Source organism: Abramis brama (genome assembly GCF_963993115.1).
Source record: "Abramis brama genome assembly, chromosome: 17".
Classification (NCBI taxonomy): Eukaryota; Metazoa; Chordata; class Actinopteri; order Cypriniformes; family Leuciscidae; genus Abramis; species Abramis brama.
Window position 1 is genome coordinate 11220525 of NC_139979.1, and position 19481 is coordinate 11240005.

At 36.7% G+C, this 19481-nt stretch overlaps 1 protein-coding gene across 16 annotated transcripts in view; it reads left to right on the forward strand.

Annotated features, from left to right (window-relative positions):
* ptprub (protein tyrosine phosphatase receptor type Ub) overlaps positions 1-19481 on the forward strand; it is a 214266-nt gene that overhangs the window by 104871 nt on the left and 89914 nt on the right. For all 16 annotated transcript variants that reach the window (XM_084089916.1, XM_084089908.1, XM_084089909.1 and 13 more), the window contains exon 3: positions 11358-11629. In XM_084089916.1, the coding sequence (XP_083946042.1) occupies positions 11358-11629 (272 nt within the window). The remainder of the gene's footprint in view (positions 1-11357; positions 11630-19481) is intronic.

Below are 19481 nucleotides of genomic sequence, written 5' to 3' on the forward strand. Positions count from 1 at the left end.
AAAGCCCAGCTGATGGGGTCAAATGGAGGAAAAAAAGATGCTCTTTAAAGTTCTGAGAAACAGGAAAACAAAAAAAAGGACAGTTCTCATTTCTGTGAATATGGTGCACTTTGGTGTTCCATGACTTTGTACCTATTAGTAATAGACAAACTAATATCTAACACAAAATTAGCCTAGCCTGAAAAGCAGCTAGTTTAAAGCACATTAAATATGTGTATCTCTCCATACAGAAATTTAAAGTGATTTTTGTTTTCTACGTTTTCATGTTTGGACAAAATATTGTGTTGACTGCATTCATCAAACTCAACCATTTAACCCTGTTACCCAAGTTATTGCTAGAAAAATGATCAAACCATTTTTTTTGTAACTACAAGGAAACATTTTTGGTCAACATTTGGTTAAACTAGCTAGCCCTTACTCTATTTCATTTCATTTCTAAGATTTAAGTTGTAAATGAACTGGATTGCAAAAATTTCAAACCTGATATAAAATGAATAGACATATACAATAAAACATCTCATATAATATTTAGTTTGACCTCCTGGGGGTAACAAAATTTTTTTAAAGATTAAGAACCTCTTTTTCACAGACTATGCTCTACCTTATTCATGCAAAGTGGCAAGTGCCGTTACCCCAGGTCTGTCCCTGCTTCTCTGACTTTATATCTCTTCTTTTCTGTTTCTAATAATCTTCTTGTTTTCCATTCCACCTTTATCTGCCCTCCCTTCCTGTTTTTGTCTCTCATTCCTCAGACTGTTTCAGGCCTCAACTTTTGAGTTCTCTAACTTTTTTGTGATTGCATCTTTTAGCCTTTCTCTTGTCCACCTCAACGCTGTCCTTGGTCCTTTCTTGACTCGCTCTCTCTCCTGTTTTCTCCGAGATAGTATCTCGGTTAGCTGGCGAGTGGCTGTTTTCCTGCGCTGCACCGTTTGAATGACGATGGGCTCAATCACTTCAAATCTTGTTATGTATGTTCCTGTGCCCTTGGGAAGGGTTAGCAGCGAATGGATGGGACTTTATCAGATTTCACCAGCCTTGGAGGCATAATTCACCAAAGGTCACCTTATGTTTGATATTTCTAGTTTATGTGAACAGTATGTCTGTGCCGGTGTGTAACGGTGGCTTCACGATGAGGTGAGTAGTCAAAGGTTAACCTGTGACGCTTTCAGTGTAAATATCAAAATGGCAAGAGGGACGTCTGACCTTATTGAACGGTTCAGCAGGAGGTTCTTTGCTCTTCCTGACGAGTTCACATCAAAAAAATGCCCTAAAAGTACACAAAGCTTTGTTTGGCACAGTACCTTAGTGCTTTTTCAGTCTTGGTTTGTTACATATTTTTCCTTTGCCGTGTGTATTGTTTGTTATGTCTGACATTGTGTCTTTCATCATTCCAGTGCTGATGGAATTCACACAATCCATTTTGCAAAAAAGAAAAAGGTTGAAGGAGAAAAATAGACATTGAAGGTTAGAAGTTCACATCGTTCATAATGGAGAAAGAAGACAATGCTCTCTTAGACTTGACGCTGACTGACAGTGATTAGGGTGACTCGGTTTTACACAGAATAATTGCTAACCTGGAGTCATGCTAGGTAATAAAACTTTGGGTCATTTTCAAGGATATCATTGAATATGTATGATCTCTAATGCATGGAATGATATATGATGTCTATCTCTAATACAACGAGGAGCTTGATCCATTACTGCTTACGTTTCCCTAGACTTAGTTGAAACACAGTGGAAATGTTTTATGAATGCCACAAATTACTGTGAACCGTTGAATCGTCTTTACAAGAGTATTTTATTGACTGCTCTTGAGAGTAGCTTTGTAAACCCAATTAACCTTTGAACAATCACCAGAAACATTTTCTTTTCGAGCAATAAGACAGAATCAGTTTACTTAATTACTGACACACTGAACATTTCTAACAGTAATCATTTTATAAATCAAATTATCTCAGCTCGAATGAGCTTTTCTTGTGTGTTCAGCCTTGGTCGTCACCTTTATTTTAGCACCTGATATTGACAGTTAACAGGATCGTGCTTTTGGGCGAATCAACTCAACAACAGTAATAGACTCAAAGTGAGGACAAAAACCTAATCATAAGGCATTATTTGTAAGACCTGTTGTTATCAGAAAGTTTCTTCAGAGAAAAGTTCTCTAAAAATGTACAGGTTTAAAATGATATGCGTTTTGACTGAACTAATGTATCACCGTGTTACACATAGTTATGGATCTGTAATGAAACTATACAGGAGGTTAGAGGCTGCTGATAGAGGCTGTAAGGACACAATTCTGGGAACAAAAAGCATCTTTTTGCCTTTACAGCCATTTAAAAGTCTGACAGAATTTTTTGGGAAACAACAAAATAACTACGGAAGAGGATTAGGGCCAAGCAATAATAACCATCTCGAGATTAAAGTCACTATAATGCGAGATTAAACTCGTTAAATTTCGAGAAAAAAAGTCGAAATACAATCTTGAGAATAAACTCATTAAATATCGAGAATAAAGTCATTGTTTTTCGAGAAAAAACTCGTTAAATTTCGAGAAAAACGTCAAAATACAATCTTGAGAATAAACTCATTACATTTAGAGAATAAAGTCGTTGTGTTTGAGAAAAAACTCGTTAAATTTCGAGAAAAAAAACTCGAAATACAATCTTGAGAATAAACTCATTCAATTTCGACTATAAAGTCGTTGTGTTTCGAGAAAAAAACTCGTTAAATTTCGAGAAAAAAAACTCGAAATACAATCTTGAGAATAAACTCATTCAATTTCGACAATAAAGTCGTTGTGTTTCGAGAAAAAAACTTGTTAAATTTTGAGAAAAAAAGTCGAAATAATTGTGAGAATAAACTCATTAAATGTTGTGTTGTGTTTCAAGAAAAAAAGTCTAAATGAAATGTAGAGAATAACGCATTCGTGTTCATTGCATAGCCTACTGATATCAACCTCATCGAGGTTTCGTGGTTTCCCAGGATACCATAAGACACATTATTAATCGTTGTTGGTTGTGTACGCCTCCATCCACAGAATGTAATGACTGTTACCATCTATACAGCCATTAATGGCAATGCCGTACGGTTTTAATTTATCATAGCTGTCCATATGCCATATGAGTGCATTTGGGCCAGCGCAAGTGTACTCGCGTCTTCTCAAGCGTCTCCTTCGTCGAAATTCCACACCTTGATCAACAAGTTTAATAATGCGTCTTATGGTATCCTGGGAAACCACGAAACCTCGATGAATTTCATGTTGGACAAAAGCGAGTACATTGCGCAAATTGGACTGATTTTTTTCTTCTAAAAAAACCTAGCCGACCTAGACCTAAGAATGTTATATTCTTTGTTACTGAAAGAAAGTCTAAAATATTGCTTGACTAAGTGATCCAACTCTGCCATGTCCTCTATCAGTAGGCTATGCAATGAACACTGATCGAATGCGTTATTCTCTACATTTCATTTCGACTTTTTTCTCAAAACACGACGACTTTTTTCTCAATATTTAATGAGTTTATTCTCAAGATTGTATTTTGACTTTTTTTTGAATGAAGTCAAGACATTGAGGATGAATTCTTGCGAACGAATTTTTGATATCTCGAACGGTTTGGCCGTGGCAAGGAAACGAATTTATGGCGAATAATGGGACACAGGAAGTGTGTTATAACTTCTGCATACATTAACTGATCTTGATGAAACTTCAGCAGTGTGTTCGTTGTAAGAGGCCGATCACATGGATGTGACTATTATGAGTCAAAGTTATAGCGCCACCAACTGGCAGCAGGAAGTTTGTCACTTTCAAAATGCTTTGAAATCACTCTCTTATTTTTACCCGATTTGCTTCAAACTTTGTGTATAATGTAGACACACGGCAGATGTAGACCTGTGAAAGGATTATTGATATCTTAGATACTGTTGCCATGGCAACGCATCAAACTTTAATATTATTTTTTGATGCTTTTGAGACTCTTAGCATGCTTGAAATTCGATGAAACTCGACGGACACATCACATTTATTAGCCAGTAGACATGTGCAAAGTTTACAGAAAGGGCGTGGCAGGGGGGCTCGCTTGGTCCATAGATCAAACACGCTGAATTAATATGAAACTCGGTACACATATTGATCTCATCGGGCCGAACAACTTTCCTTTGGTCAAGTTTTACGCCAGCTCAACAGGAAGTCGGCTATTATGGGTTGTTTGGAAAACGCTTGCTGTGGAATTTAATGGCCTCCTCCTAGAGAATTCAGCCGATCCGTTATAGCGCCACCAACTGGCAGCAGGAAGTGTATCACTTTCAAAATGCTTTTGACAAAAGTGGGGGGGTTAGTTTTACCTACAGTTTAAAAAATCAATACGTATATTGGTCTCATTGAGCCGGACAACTTTCTAATTTACAGTCATTATCTCCGAGCAACAGGAAGTCAGATATTTTGGTTTAAATGTGGATTTCTTTGCAAAATCAACCTCTGAATTTTTACCCACCCCTGATAAATGGTTTATTTTATTCACACCAAACTTTTTCAACACGATAAAAAAATACATTAAAGATGCTAAATTGTGAACGGATAATAAATATCTCAAACGGTTTTGCTATGGTGAGGGATTAAATAATGTCAGAAAAGGAAAAACTAAAAGCCTCATATCTTCTAGAAATGTAATTATACATCATTTATTTCTATATAAAATTATACAGATATCAGAACTATACCCATTTTATTCTTTTTTTCAATTTAATAATTGTTTAAGTTTAAAAACAGCCAGAATGTTTTTTTTAGTCCAAAAAATAAATAAGTCATGTCATTCATAGTGCTATACTGCCCTCTTGTGTTCAAAATCAGGTAGGCCTATTGTATCTATATAAAAATATACTAGGTATGTGACGGTGAGAGTATTTTACCACCGGTTAATCAACGGGTTAATCAACGTTAATCAATGTTGTGGAATAATTTGAGTGTATCATAAAATCAGAATAAGGTAAGACAAGTAATATTTTCTGTCTTATATATATATATATATATATATATATATATATATATATATATATATATAAATATAGCTGCGAGCAGCGATGAAGGGCCAAAGCCGGCGGCACCGCCACCGGCTTGGGCCCGCAATCGCTGCTCGCAGCTATATTTTATTTTTTATTGCTTGGCCCTAATCCTCTTCCGTAAAATAACAATGTAAATTGTAGGGCTGGGGTAAACGATTATTTATTAAACGATTGGTCGGGCGATTATTTTATCGATTAGTCGACTAATCTAACGACTAATTTGAATTAATTATCCTGTCTGTTATTCGCATATCTCTTGAACCGTTACTCCGATGGATTTCAAACTCGACAGCTGTCTGGGCACGAGTAAGTGTAGTGCCAAGTTTGACGTTGTTTGGATGAGAAATGCAAAAGATATTGTTAAATACATCAGTAAAAGAAGCACTTAGAAGGTTGTGGTTTAAAAAATAAACATTCTGACATAAACACACTGTCAGCTACAATGTTTACTTCTGAATAATATAGTATAAACGTGATAAATCCATCTGGATTAATTTGAGTAAAACATTTATTTTCTTTACCAAGATGAAAACCACTATTTTCTGTTTCAAACTTTCACATAGCATCTTTAGGTTATAATAACATAAATAATTAAAATCCATATTTTGATTTTCAAAGATTTATTATAAAAACAGATGATTTTTTCCCAAAAATGCAATAAATTCATAACACGTTTTTTTTTTTTAAATGCAATTAATCCATTGAATCAATATAAAAGTTATTTTTCATATTGAAACTGTTGAAAATACACAACAAAGTAAGTTGATCCACATGACAGCCTCTGAACTCGGTTAATACTAATCTTATATTTAGCACGTACTGGACTAAACATAGGCTACATCCAATCAGCCATCGCTAAGAAATACCTTCTGAAATTTTTTGACGGCGATCAGCTGTAAAATGGCTTGGTCCTGCTCGGTTTTCGTTGACTGAGTAAGTTACAAGAATTGAAAGTTTTTTAAAAGATCCCCTGGGGTTCACGTGTCAGCATTCGACATAAGTTTGACGCTGTCGTGTGAGAACAAGTAACAGTCGGCATTTCTCTTCCTCCCGCGTGCCTCATCTTGTTAATCTCCTCACGTAAATTATTAGATTTCGATGGCTTACGTTTCGGCAGAATCCACCACAGGTTCATCAATGCCGTCAAATGTATTCATTTTTTTGTTTGTTTGTTGATCAAAAAGTGCAAAGTAGATAAGGAAAACTAGGATGCCGGGTGTATTCAAAGCGCCACCGTTACTGTTTACAATGCGTGGAATGGTGCGCTGTGATTGGTTGAGCGGATTTATCACATTCTGCAGAGAAAGGAGACTGGCGTTTGTCACGGTTTGGAGAGAAAGGGAGAAAACATGACAGAATAACACGGCGGGCGGTGTGTGTGTGGCGAGCTGTACCTCCGGGAATGGTACAAAAAATAATATAAATAAATAAATAAAGAAGCGTCGACGCAAAAAATATGACGTCGTCGACGTCATCGACGCACCGCTACAGCACTAGTAAATTGTAATTTTTTTTAAATTATTTTTATTTATGAATACAATTTTGTCTGTGAGTGATATATACAGTGTACAATTTTATAGCACTGGAATATACATAAACATACACTTATCACACCATTTCCAAAATTCTAGCTTCACATTTCTTCTTTATGCCTCTGGTACACTTGTCCCTTACATATTTTTTTTTGCTGTTTTTACAAACTGAGGGACAAGCCAAAATAATTTTCTGTGCCACAGATGCTGTCGATAAAGCTCATAATTATGCCGAAAAAAATCCTTTAATGCTCATGGTTTAAGGGAAATTAAATATTGAATAATCAACATTTTAGTCCTCTGGGAGAAATTGTGGCAGCCGCCCTGGCTTTCTGAGGTTTCAGGCTGGCTCTGAGAGATTGGATTCTGATCTGAAAGCAGGAGAAGATGGCGCGAAGCAAAATGTCAGCACCAATATATTGTGCTTTGCCCCATTCCCACCTGTGAGAAAGAGAGGGACAGGGTGCCAGCGTACTCAGATGGGTTCTGGGGCCTCTGGCTGAGATATATGGTCAGCTCTGTTGTTTGGGTTCAGATTCAATATGATATGACGAAGCACAGACTCTCCGCTGTGAATTCAATCAGCGCCTCCTTGAGAGAGTTCTGGAGTGTGCTCTCAAATGTCGCCATGTGTTTTCCACTGTTTTAGTGGAAGCTTTTTTGAATGTGCTGGTTGCACTATAATAAAGCAATATGAATGCATCTATTTGGCTGTCTGGTTCTGTCTGTTCAATCGGTACATCTCTCAAAATATCACATTATCTATAAATGTATTCTTGTACATTTCTGTTTTGGTTCAGATGCAGAAATGTTTTAGAAGATTATGATAGCCAGACATTATATTCACAATCTTTGTATTAGTTATGGTGGGGATTTTTATGCCAGTAGGTGGCAGCAAGTAAATGTCTTTGAGCGAGTCATTGAATCATTTATTTAAATGATTAATTCAGAAATGCAGATTAATTCAGGAGCGAAGCTGCTGCTTGTTGCACAGAGACTTGTTTTTGAAAATATTTTTAAGAAGTAACTATAAGTCAGTTTGCAGTGTGAGTGTGTGCACTGCAGTGTACGTTGTAGAATAAAACGTCAAAGAATCGTCAAGTTATGTTCACCACAGGCTTTATTTGACTCATAAATTTATAAACTCCATTATAAAAACCCCATTGGAAAACCTCAAAAGACCCAGCAGCGAATTAGACTTCCGGGGTCTGACGTCCTTCACCCCTCTATTGAATATGTGATACCAGCAGTCAAAATATTTATATTTACAATAGAACGGTGGCATATAAAAAGAAGTGCTGGGCAACGATTGATCGCGATTAATCACATCCAAAATAAACGTTTGTTTTTAACATAATATATGTGTGTTCACTGTGTATAATTATTTTGTATATATAAATACACATGCATGTATATATTTAAGAAATATTTGCATGTATATACTGTATATATATTTAAACAGTTATATTATATATAAATATTATATATATATATATATATATATATATATATATATATATATATATATATATATATATATATATAAAATAAAAATTCTTAAATGTATACATGCATGTGTCTGTATTTATATATACAAAATAATTCTACACAGTACACACACTTATTATGTAAACACAAACTTTTATTTTGGATGCAATTAATTGCGATTAATCGTTGCCCAGCACTCATAAAAAATGATGCTATACTATATCTACTAGATAAAAAGCTCTAATAGTATTTGCTTCTAGTGTTGGACTTATATCTGGATGTTGGACTTATATGGATTTTTTTGTTATTTGATTTATTGTACATCCTTAATATATCAATTTGTCCATATATCGGTCCATCTAGTTTATTAATTTGGCAGCAATTTAGCTACATCAGTATTGAGAGCTTTAATTAGCCATTTCATCAAAGTCAACAGCTTTACCTTCATGGGCTTGAGAAAATCAACAGTACCTCGTGAACGTCATAATTCCTTGCTTACAGTGACTCTCAACAGCTCCTCTGTGGGTTGAGGTGCATGTTTAATACAGTTAAATCACTCTTTATCTGTAGATTTAGTGGTGTTCCCTCCTTTTCCATCCTTCGTTTCTTCCTTGTGATGTGCTCTTCAGATGTCTCTAGAGTGCAATATGAAGAAGGCTTGAGAAATCTAATTAACCAGAATGCCTTGAGAGAGCAGGGCTTTTCACACACATGTACACCCAGACATACATAAATCAAGAGATGTCCTAGGTGCTTTGGCGAGGGCTTGGTCCCAGAGCTATTAGTTATTAGTTATGATCCTTTTTACGAGTTTTTTTTTAAAAGTGTGTGTACATGTGATTTTCATACTTGAACATGTTGTGGTAAATTCTGTGCTTATACCATTTAAAATAAATGCCGTCTGATTTGATGTTTTATTTAATACAAAGGCATTCATACATTTGTATGCAAGGCTTACATTCAAATACTTTTTGCGGCCAGTATGCATTTAAAAAGCTGTTATTAATCAGTACATGATTGAAGAAAGTGTCCCCAACACAATGCCGTCTTTTGCCCACTGCCTAGCTGATTTCTACCTGTCATTTCAACTTGAATGTAAAGTGTCTTGGTACTGTAATTCATAGCTGTTCACCTTCAGCTTAGGAAAATGAGGTTGTCTTTTAATCAAGGTTTTGCTCTGTCAGACCATATAAAAACTCATTTGATACCAAGGCAACAAGGACAGTCTGGTCCGGTCTCGTATTTTTCATGTGAATCAACACAAAGACCTTGGGATGGAGTGACGGTTGAAAAAACAGAAAAACAGAAAAACCATGGTTAGAAGTTCTTCCTCATGTGCATGTATATGAATGGTTCATATGTAATTATTCACTCAGCCTCAATTTGCAAATGGAGCTCCTAACCCCAACGTCCCACTGTCCTCTGATTAATAACAAGCAGGCCGAATGTTGTTTTATGTGCTTGCATGTGAGATTGTGCTCAATTAAGGACGTTTGACTATATAAAATCTTGAGACTTTAAACTTCTTTAAACCTTTTATGTTAAAACATTACATGTTCTTATAATGGACTTTATGTATACATTATGTAAGGGTTAATGCCCGACGAGGTGTCCATTATCAGGTTTTAATGGACGACGGCGAGGCGTGAACCGTCCGACGCGCAGCGGAGGACGGTTGCCTCCGCCGAAGTCCATTAAAACCTGATAATGGACACCTCGAAGGGCATTAACCCGCTTATACCATGGTTACTTACGAAAGAAAGAAATATTTAATCAATTAATAATACTTTAATGTGTTTTAGAGTAAAAATCGTGAGGGTTTTTATTTAAGTCGAGCGCACTATTTAATATCTCCCGTATACAGGCGTTGCCAAGCAACGTGGCCACAGCGACCCGACCGCAGCAGTTGATCAGTGAGTTTGAGCCAGCGCAATCATTTAGAACTGTCATCAGGCAAATTGACGGGACGCCTTTCCTAGGTGTCCATTATCACTTTTTAACGGACACCCTGCAGCCAATCAGAATCGAGTATTCACCCAGACCATGGTATAAGTTCATGTATGTGATGGTGTGGATTTTTTTTAAAATAAAATATAAATCTTACTGACCCAAATTTGTGAATGATAGTGTATATACTTGTTCATAGAATAAACTGTTCATGTTAACAAAAAATATATATAATCTATCCTTGAAAGCTAGAATGATTGTTAAAGAATGTTTTATTTTCATTAGATTTTTTTTTTTTTTAAGAATATCTATAATAATTTTTGTCTTTAAAACCATCCTAGGGAACAGAAAAGTTCCCCTAATTGAAGAGTCATATACAGTATGTGTATATATATACAGTATTTGTGCCTGTTGCTATACCAACACCTCACAAATTTCTGTCTTTGTACAGAGAAATTTTGCATTTGTCACACTCCGCAGAGACAGAGAGCCTCGAGGCTAAAAAGAGCATGAAAGACATTTTAGTATTCCGTGCTGTATGTTGTCTCTCTCTCTCTGTGTGCTCTGTATTGAGAGAGTAATGCCAAAATTGTCATCCTTTGTGAACTCACTGAAGGGAGAGATAGTCTGCGGAAAGAGACAAATAGACAAACAAGAGCTTTTGAAAAGTAGGAATGGGAAAACTACACAGAAGTTTCTGAGTAGGCTGTAATACAGCAGATATGCTCCGCAGAGAAGCTGGATATTTATTTCCCCCTCAATTTCTTTTATTCTCTCTGAGCTTAGTGTATGTGTGCCTGTTTCTTTAAGCTGGCACACTCTAATATGCACTAAAGCTCTCCACAAATGTTTGTAGCCACACAAAGATATGAAATGTTTTCTTATTCAGAGAAAATATTTCATGTTCTTGCTTTCAGATTTCTGTTTTATACTATATTTTATTACCGAAACCCAAAGTGACTATGTATGTTAAACAAATCGTTAAAAAGAAAATCTGTCATAATTTACTCACCCTCAAGTCAGTCCAAACCCGTATGACTTTTTTCCGTCTTTCTTGAACATGAAAGAAGCATTATTTCCCATATAACGAGAGCATACAGTGAATGTTAACCTCCACAAAGGATAAAACGCAACATAAATGTATCATAAAACAGGTTCATATGACCCGTGCGCTATAGGCTATTCCATGCCTTGTGAAGTGATTGCTTTGTGTGAGGAACCATATTCAATTTAGGACTATTTCTTTTAATAGTTGATATTTGAGTGTGTTTGTTTGTATGTGATGGTTCTGACCTTTGGCTGATTCTTCCTTCTTGCTGTGTTTTCTTCCTCCTCAAGGCTCCTACATGATGGTCAACTCCTCCCAGCATGCAGCGGGGCAGAGGGCTCAGCTTCTGCTGCAGACGCTAAGCGAAAACGACACGCACTGCGTGCAGTTCAGCTACTTCCTGTACAGCAGAGACGGCCACAGCCCGGGGGCGCTGCGGGTTTATGTGCGGGTCAACGGTGGGCCGCTTGGCATTCCCGTATGGAATGTCTCTGGCTCACGTGGACGACAGTGGCACCAGGTGGAACTGGCAGTCAGCACTTTCTGGCCAAATGAGTACCAGGTGAGCAACATTATGGTTTAGTGGCTGTCTTTTATGGTTGGTTACACAAACTAGGACATTTGTAAGTTATTCTTTCTGTCTGACATTGATTGATGTCGTATGCAGTATATTTATGGATGTGTTTAAATGCTTAATTTACAAAATGGAGGATGTTTTTGGTCACTAGATGAGGGTAATGGTACTCTCCAAAGATACTTTTAAAAATTTGTATAAATACCATGCCCACTATCAAAGTATCAAAGTATCATGGTAATCCTACTGGAAACTGAAGCACGTCCTAGCTAGTCTAACTGGTCATTAGCTATTCCAGGAGAGTCATTAGAAAATACAATTTGGTCTTCAGTTGGTCTAAGATGCTCATTAGATGGTACAAACTAGTCATGAGCTGATCTAAACTAGTCATTATCTGGTCCACGAGATTCAATAGTAGGTCCAAGTTGTCCAAATGAGATCTAAGATGATCATTAATTGGTAAAAACAGCTCATTAGCTAGTCTAAACTGGTTATTAGCTGGTCCAAGTGAGTTGTTAGTTGGTCTAAGGGGCTGTTTACACAATCAACTAAAAACGTAAAACTTTTTCAACTAAAAACGTTTTCATTTTCGCGGATTCGTGTGAATGGGATCGTTTTGACAATGGTGTCGCCTGTACGCGGAAAACTCAAAGGAAAAACTTCTCAGTTTTATGTCGTGTAAACGTACCCTGAGTTAGTCATCAGTTGGTCTAAGTCTAAGATGCTCATTAGTTGGTACAAACTGCTCATTAGCTTAGTCTTTGATGGTCATTACTGTAGTTAGTTGGTTAAACCTGGTCATTAGCTAGTGCAAACTAGCAAACCATCTTGAACCAGCAATAAACCAGCTACCAGCTAGTCATACCAGTTTAAGATGGTCAAAATGTTTATTATTATTATTATTTTTTTGAACATCGTGGCTGGTCAACAAGCTAATGTCCAGTTTAAAACCAGCTAGAAACCAGCTATCACGTTCTAAAACATTTCAGAAATGTCGGATTCTAAGCTAATTTGTCATGTTTGCCTTGATACTGTAGAGTATGCCACAAATGAACAATATGACTGACAGCGGTTGTAATCTCAATGGCAGACCTTGTAAACTGTTTTTTGACTATGTGCCCTTAAAGTTGCTTTGACACAAAGATATTATATCAGAGCTCGACCAACAGTAGCATACACAGACGTCGATTATCCTCACAAAGAGGCATTACACAACCAGTGATGGAGCTACTGTCTTATTAGTCATGCCCTTTGCACTGTTTAATTAGCATTGATCTCGGCATGAATTTAGGTTAGTGCTGTAGGGCTTGGACAAGCCCACAATATAGACCAAGTCAATAGTGTTGACACGTCTTGGTCAACTAGTAACCTAATTTCCTTACTGTACCATTACGTACGAGACACAATCTACCATCATTGCTTATGAAATGACAGCTCATTCATGCCCCCCAAGCCAATCGATTGGTGTCAATGGTCGGTCTGCATTTGAGCAGACGCAGGGGGCTTCATCCATAAATTCAATTTCTCCTTTCTGCAAACTCTGCGCAGCTGTCAGAAAGCAATTAAGTTGAGTAGTGTTTGCTTTATCGTGAACTGTCAATCTCTCCAACCTAATTAACTTTCACATGCCAGTGAAAAGATGTGGCCTTCATGTGTAAATAATAGTCCTCCCGCCAGTCAACAAGATGTGAAGGTGGAGGGGACATGACAATAGGTGGAATTTGTTGTGTTTGTGTGTGCCTACACAGTCGATTTGGTGTCGCTTTGAATTTTGCTGAGTGCACACATGAAGAAAACCTATTTTTCACCATAAACCAAGGAATTCTGCTGGCTAGCATGACCCCATTAGCCCTTGGTATTGGATGGTTCATAAAGCATCTTCACTGACGGCTTTTAAAATAAGCTGTGTATGATTACGGAATAAATTTTTGTAAGCAACATACATGTCGCTAATAATTTGTTTTACCTTTACCTTTTTAGTGACGCACTGAAATTTTGGCAACCAAAAACATTCAACAGATCAAACAGAAAAAAAATATTTTTTGGTCTCGGCTGAAATAGTTTTGGAGAGCTGAAATCATTGACCAAAACAGTGGCTAAATCCGAAATCGCCCCCTATACCCTTATTTGTAGTGTTGTCCGTATCCATAGTGAACGTTATCGAGTGCACTCATTCTATCCCACATTGCACTGCAATAACGAGTTTACAAGTGATGTACACTCAACAGCTGTCTGTATTCACTCACTCGTTTTCATTCACTCCTTTAACTGAACTGTATTTTTGGACTAAAAAATACAGTTCGGATTTCACCATCTATTTTGTGCACATAATGTGGATAAGCTAGAATTAAGGAAATGTGATTCCCCCCTAGAGTATTGATATTTAAAATTTCTGAAATAGGGAGGTGGCTTGTTGCCAAAAATCTTTACAATGACTAGCTTAAATTATCACCTGAGAACACAACACTCTGAACAGTTTACTGACTTGCCCAATTACCCAAACTCAAATAAAGAATGAAAGCTTAAATTTTGGATTTGGTTAAAAGTTTAAGGTGCATTACTACTTCTTTTTTTTTTCTTTTTTCTTAAAAGCAACATCACAGCTTACGATTGTTGCTAATGTCTCTGCATGTTTTTGTTTTGTTTTCTTTAATAGCCAATGATTTTGTAATGCCCATTCAAAAACATCACGTTTTTTGTGATTATCATCTTCAAGATAATTAGAATAGCATTTTTGGTTATACTTGTAGCAGGTAGCTAGAAGGCTAATCAGTTACTGGTATGCTAATCTAGCAGGCTACTCAACTTGAGGTATGCAAAGGCAGTCAGCTCACCAAAGCTAGCTGAAAATGTTTATTTGACCTTTCCGCTGTGTGCTATGTGACAATTTAAAATAAGAGGGAATGGGAATGTTAACAGATAGCTTTCTCCAGGTGTTATAGACCTCCTTGTGTATCGCTAATGATACACTGTAAAACTATAATAACAGCACGGAGGTTTTGTCTTTTGTCATTAACAGTGAAAGAGTTTGAATGCAGGGTGTCATAGACATCTTGCTTCTGTATTTTAGAACCAATGGCTGAACGACTGCCATAATAGTTTGTGCATTTGATGAGGTGATGAGCTTTCTCTTTCTCAGCGTAGTTTTCACTCAACGGGGTGTCAGCACACTAAATCACATTTTGGGCCTGGAAGATGGCAGACTGTCCTGATCAATGGTAAAGCCAGAGCTGTGCCACAGTCCCAGCGGGTGCCACATTAAGGCTAGTTTGCTAAAACTGAGCCAACAAGAGAGATCATTTAAAGCTCAATTCTTGCATTTGTTATATTTTGAGACCATTCAGGCGATCTTCCATTCAACCCCTTAGCAGTTGCCCGTAATTAAATTCTCTCTGTTTATGTGTACTTAGTTACCTTTCCTTTGCACTTCCTGCTGACTCTGTTTAGCTTTTTCTGTAGTTTCTGTTTTGTGCCTTCTACTGTTGTTTTTGGCAGCCTGTTTTAATTTTAGTTTTAGTCTAGTCTTTGTGTCAAGCTGTCATTTTAGTTTTTATTAGTTTTAGTCACGTTCATGCTCTTTTTAGTCTAGTCAAGTTTCAGTCGACTAAAAGTCTGAGCATTTTAGTCTTATTTTAGTCAGAATTATCCATGACTATTTTCGTCTAGTTTTAGTCGACGAAAACTGATGACATTTAGTTTATTTTGCATAAACTTTAGTGAAAATTGTATTTTAGTCTCTTTTTAGTAATGCAATTCTATTTAACCCAGCCAATATAGTATAAGTACCTAGTAGTATAGACGAAACCAAAATTTTCTTTTAGCCAAACTCATTTCAAACAAGGTTATCTTATTATATTATTTTGACCTTATAGACTCAAGAATACATTCATTCCAGACACGGAAGACGCTCTGATTATGGGTAAAGAACCACATAACAGATAAAGGTTTGTGGTTCTTTATGGAGCTTGACATCCCCAGGTCTCTATGAACTGTTTTTGTTGGGCAAGATTCAAAAGATTATACTATTGTTTCACAGTAGAAAAAGAAAAAGAAAATGAGTAAATAAATGAGTGGATTTTTTGTTTTCTGATTAACTATTTCTTTAAACTGAAGAGTGTGTGAAACATTGTTTATCACTTTAAGCCAGGCATTTTTTTCCCCCAAGTCTGAGTGCATAACAAGGGTAAATGGAGATGTGTGTCCATCTCTCTGTCACCCTGGTCTTTTTCCTGGAACACGGAGTCAAACCCATGAACTCTGTTAATTTGCCTTGAGGATGTGCTTAGACCTTTGCTATCAGACTCAAAAAAGCAGAATCACAGGCATGTTGCATGTCTCAGTTTGTTTTCCAGTGTTGTCTTTTGTGGATTCTTGTCCGCTTACTGTGACTGGCTTTTCTATATTCAAAAGCGAGAATAAAACATGAAGTTGGTCCTCTAATAAGTCTTAGGCTAGTAATGTCTTCAAAGACCCTTTCAGCCTTGATGGCAGCCAAAATTGCCCAACAATTGCCTCATGACTCATCACAATAAGGATGAGAAGAAAATTGAACAAAACGAGTACATCAGAAAAAAAAACAAAAAAAACAAAAAAAACATTGTCTGCAGACATAAAGTAATACAAAATGAATAAAGGCAGAAGTATCAGCGTTAAGGGCAGCATAGTGACATTGTAAATTTGTGTTTCAGCCAGTAAACAAAAATAAAAAACCTCACTGGAAAGCTTCTAAGAAGAGTTCTCCAAGGAAAAGCCACAAAATGGCTTTTATCTATGATGTTTAAATATTATCCAGTGTTTGTATCAATAGCCTGTCTGGCTCATCTAGGAGTGATTGCTCAAGTTGAAGAGGTCCACTTCTTTTGAGAACATGAGGACTTTGCTTTCACAGAAAGAAGTGAGTGCTAAGAGATCAGATAACCCATACAACACTGTGATTTCCCAAAGCTAAAATCAGTAAACTGATTATTTTCATGGAATTAAATCCTTTGTTCACATAACAAGGCCACCCAGACTGAATTTCTACTTGGAAGGAGCTAATAGCCTGTTTGTTCGACTTTTGTTTTGCCTTATAATTAAGGGTTTCACCCTAACTGTTTATTTCCTCATAACTGGAATGAAGGGATTTAGCCCATAATAGATTTCTGATAAACAAGCCCACAGGTTGATTAATTTGACAATATGTTGTCCACACTGGTTGTTTCTTGCCTAAATAAAATTTTCTTTTCTATTATTAATAAAGGAAACATAGTGTTGTGTGCCATTCAGAATTTCACTGACAATTCCAATTCATAGATTGATACTGAATTAAGGTATATTACATTTACAGTGTAACTTCGCCGATTTTCACACTGCTTTTTATTGTTATAGTTTCGGTAGTAAATGTAAATGAACAACGTTTAATTGCTCTCCGTGTTACCTGGACCAAGAAATTCAGGTTCATTTGTCAGCAAAAGTTCGCCGGATTACTCATTTTCTTAAAAAAAACCCCTACAGATTATACTTTTTTGTATTGCCGCCCATGGACAGCTGGATCAACAGAGGGTTATTAACAAAACCGTTATTGTGAGTAGGTTTATTACTAAAAATTGTACCGTACTTTGTCTACTCTTTAAACAGAATTATGGTAAAAATGGAAAACTTTGGCAACAGCTTTCTTACCTGTACACGACAGGTGGGGGTTGGGCGAAAAAACCCCTCTGTTTGGCCTAAAACACTGTTCCTGATCATCTAGTTTGAAATGTTGACTACAAACACAGAGTTTTTTCTAAATTTTCCGTTGTAGCATTCTCTCCATATTTACGATTCTTTGCAGCCTTTATCCATTGCCTACAACGCGTTAGATCCTTCACTGGAAACCGAAAGTATCTCGCCCCTGCTGCTTAACGTTTACTCTTTGAATTGAAATGGTCAACACTATTAAGACTAAAAGTTTGCTAAGAAGTATTTCCTATTAAAGCAAGTTATTTTTTGACTGGTAAGCGTATCCATAGCAGACTGGTGGGAGTATCCTTGGATGGCAACATGCCCAGTGCATTATGGGTGTCGAAGTTTTCCGACCTATTTGGCAAAAGGGAAGACAACAGCTTTTTTTCTCTGTTTACTCTAGTCATGTAGCACCGATTTAAACTTTTTTCGCCTTTTTGCTGTATAGGCAGCCAATTTATTTTTTGGGCTTTTCACTTTATTGAATTTTAATTGAACTTACTTTAAATATATTGATTGTATACATTAAAATTAAAGTTAGCTAAAAACAAGAAGATTTTTTGGTGTTTGACAATTTATGATGTTGTTGAGCAAAACAAAAATCTTTTCTGACTGCTCGGTTAATTGTTTTTATAGTATTGAACTATGTCAGTTGAGAAATGTCTAATTATCATAAATCATAAAGTAAAGATCTGTCAGACTAATGAAGTTCCTGCGTTCTGCATTTGATTCTGTCTTTTACGAGCTTCGTACAACGTAACAATGGGCTGTCTATCCCTATACATGTAAAATGAGACTGCGGCCTGTCTCTCATGATATGATGGGCCCCCACGTTTATGTGTCACGAGATACCATATTTCCTGCTGTCTGTCGTGTTTGAACATCAATAGAGAGAAAGGAATGGAATGAAGGAAAATTGAATTGACAGAGATGGGGAGAGATTGGGATGAAGAGCAGAATGGAAATGGGTAGGGATCACCTTGAGTTTGAAATATTCGAGTTGAAATCTCCCCTGTCTGCCATGCTCGCTCATATATTTCTGCTGTTATTGGTGAAGGTGTAATAGATAGTGGGAACTTGTTATCAAATATTAAATATGTTATCGGGCCTGCCAGGACTGCCAAAAAGAATCTAGCTCCAGCCCATCCGCACATTTCTGTCTGTCTATCGTGTCTGTACTCTCTCTCTCTCTCTCTCTCTCTCTCTCTTACGGGCTTCCAATTGAATTCACATCACATCAACAAATCTGTGTCTGTGTATTTGTCTCTCCGCCACGTTGAACAACAAAGCTGAAGCCACGTAAGACTAATTGAACCTGACACATTCTTAAGAAAATGCACAAGAGTGTAAATAATACAAATTGATGGTGGGTAGAAGTAAGACATAAGAGGACATTAGGTCAGATCCATTAATAATAATAATGTAGATGGATAAAATGCATTCCACCAGGATGGATTCATTGCATGAGCAGACAAGGTACAATGCATGCTTTCGAGTTTCATTATTTTAATATTTTCGTATTTTAATCTGTTGACTGAAAACATGCCAAATAAAGGGAGTCTATAATACCTGGAGAAAGATATTTGTTTGTATTATCATCTTTGCTCTTAACGGTTTAGAGTCATACACAGCTATTTTTTATAAAAGGCCATCAGTGGAGAAAGATTCTGTCTGGATCCAGATGCTATAGTTACAACATCTGCCAGTAGGGGCTAATTGGATGGATCAAGCTAATCAGCCAAACCTTGACCCGTTGGTAAGGACTGGATCATTCTGAGGAGAACATGTCCTTGTTAGAGAGCCTGGTTTGTTTGTTTGATTGCGGTCCTTCACATCTATCTTTTCTCTAACTCTGTCTTTCTCTCTGAGCTCCTCTTGTTCCTTCCCTCATCAACCCCAACATACTTTGTGCATTTTGACCTTTTCAACTGGTGCGTCAGCGTCTAGCTGTTTAAAATGTGTTTTAAAAGCTTAGAATGTGGAAAGGCTTAGATTTTAAAATCATTTTAGAATGAAAATAGGCTATCTGACGTAACAAATTGTAACTACTGCAGTTTCAAGTCTGTTTCATAATTTAGGTAATAAGATCATAGTAATCTTAATAGGAATTGGTAGTTGTAATGGATAGTCATGCCAT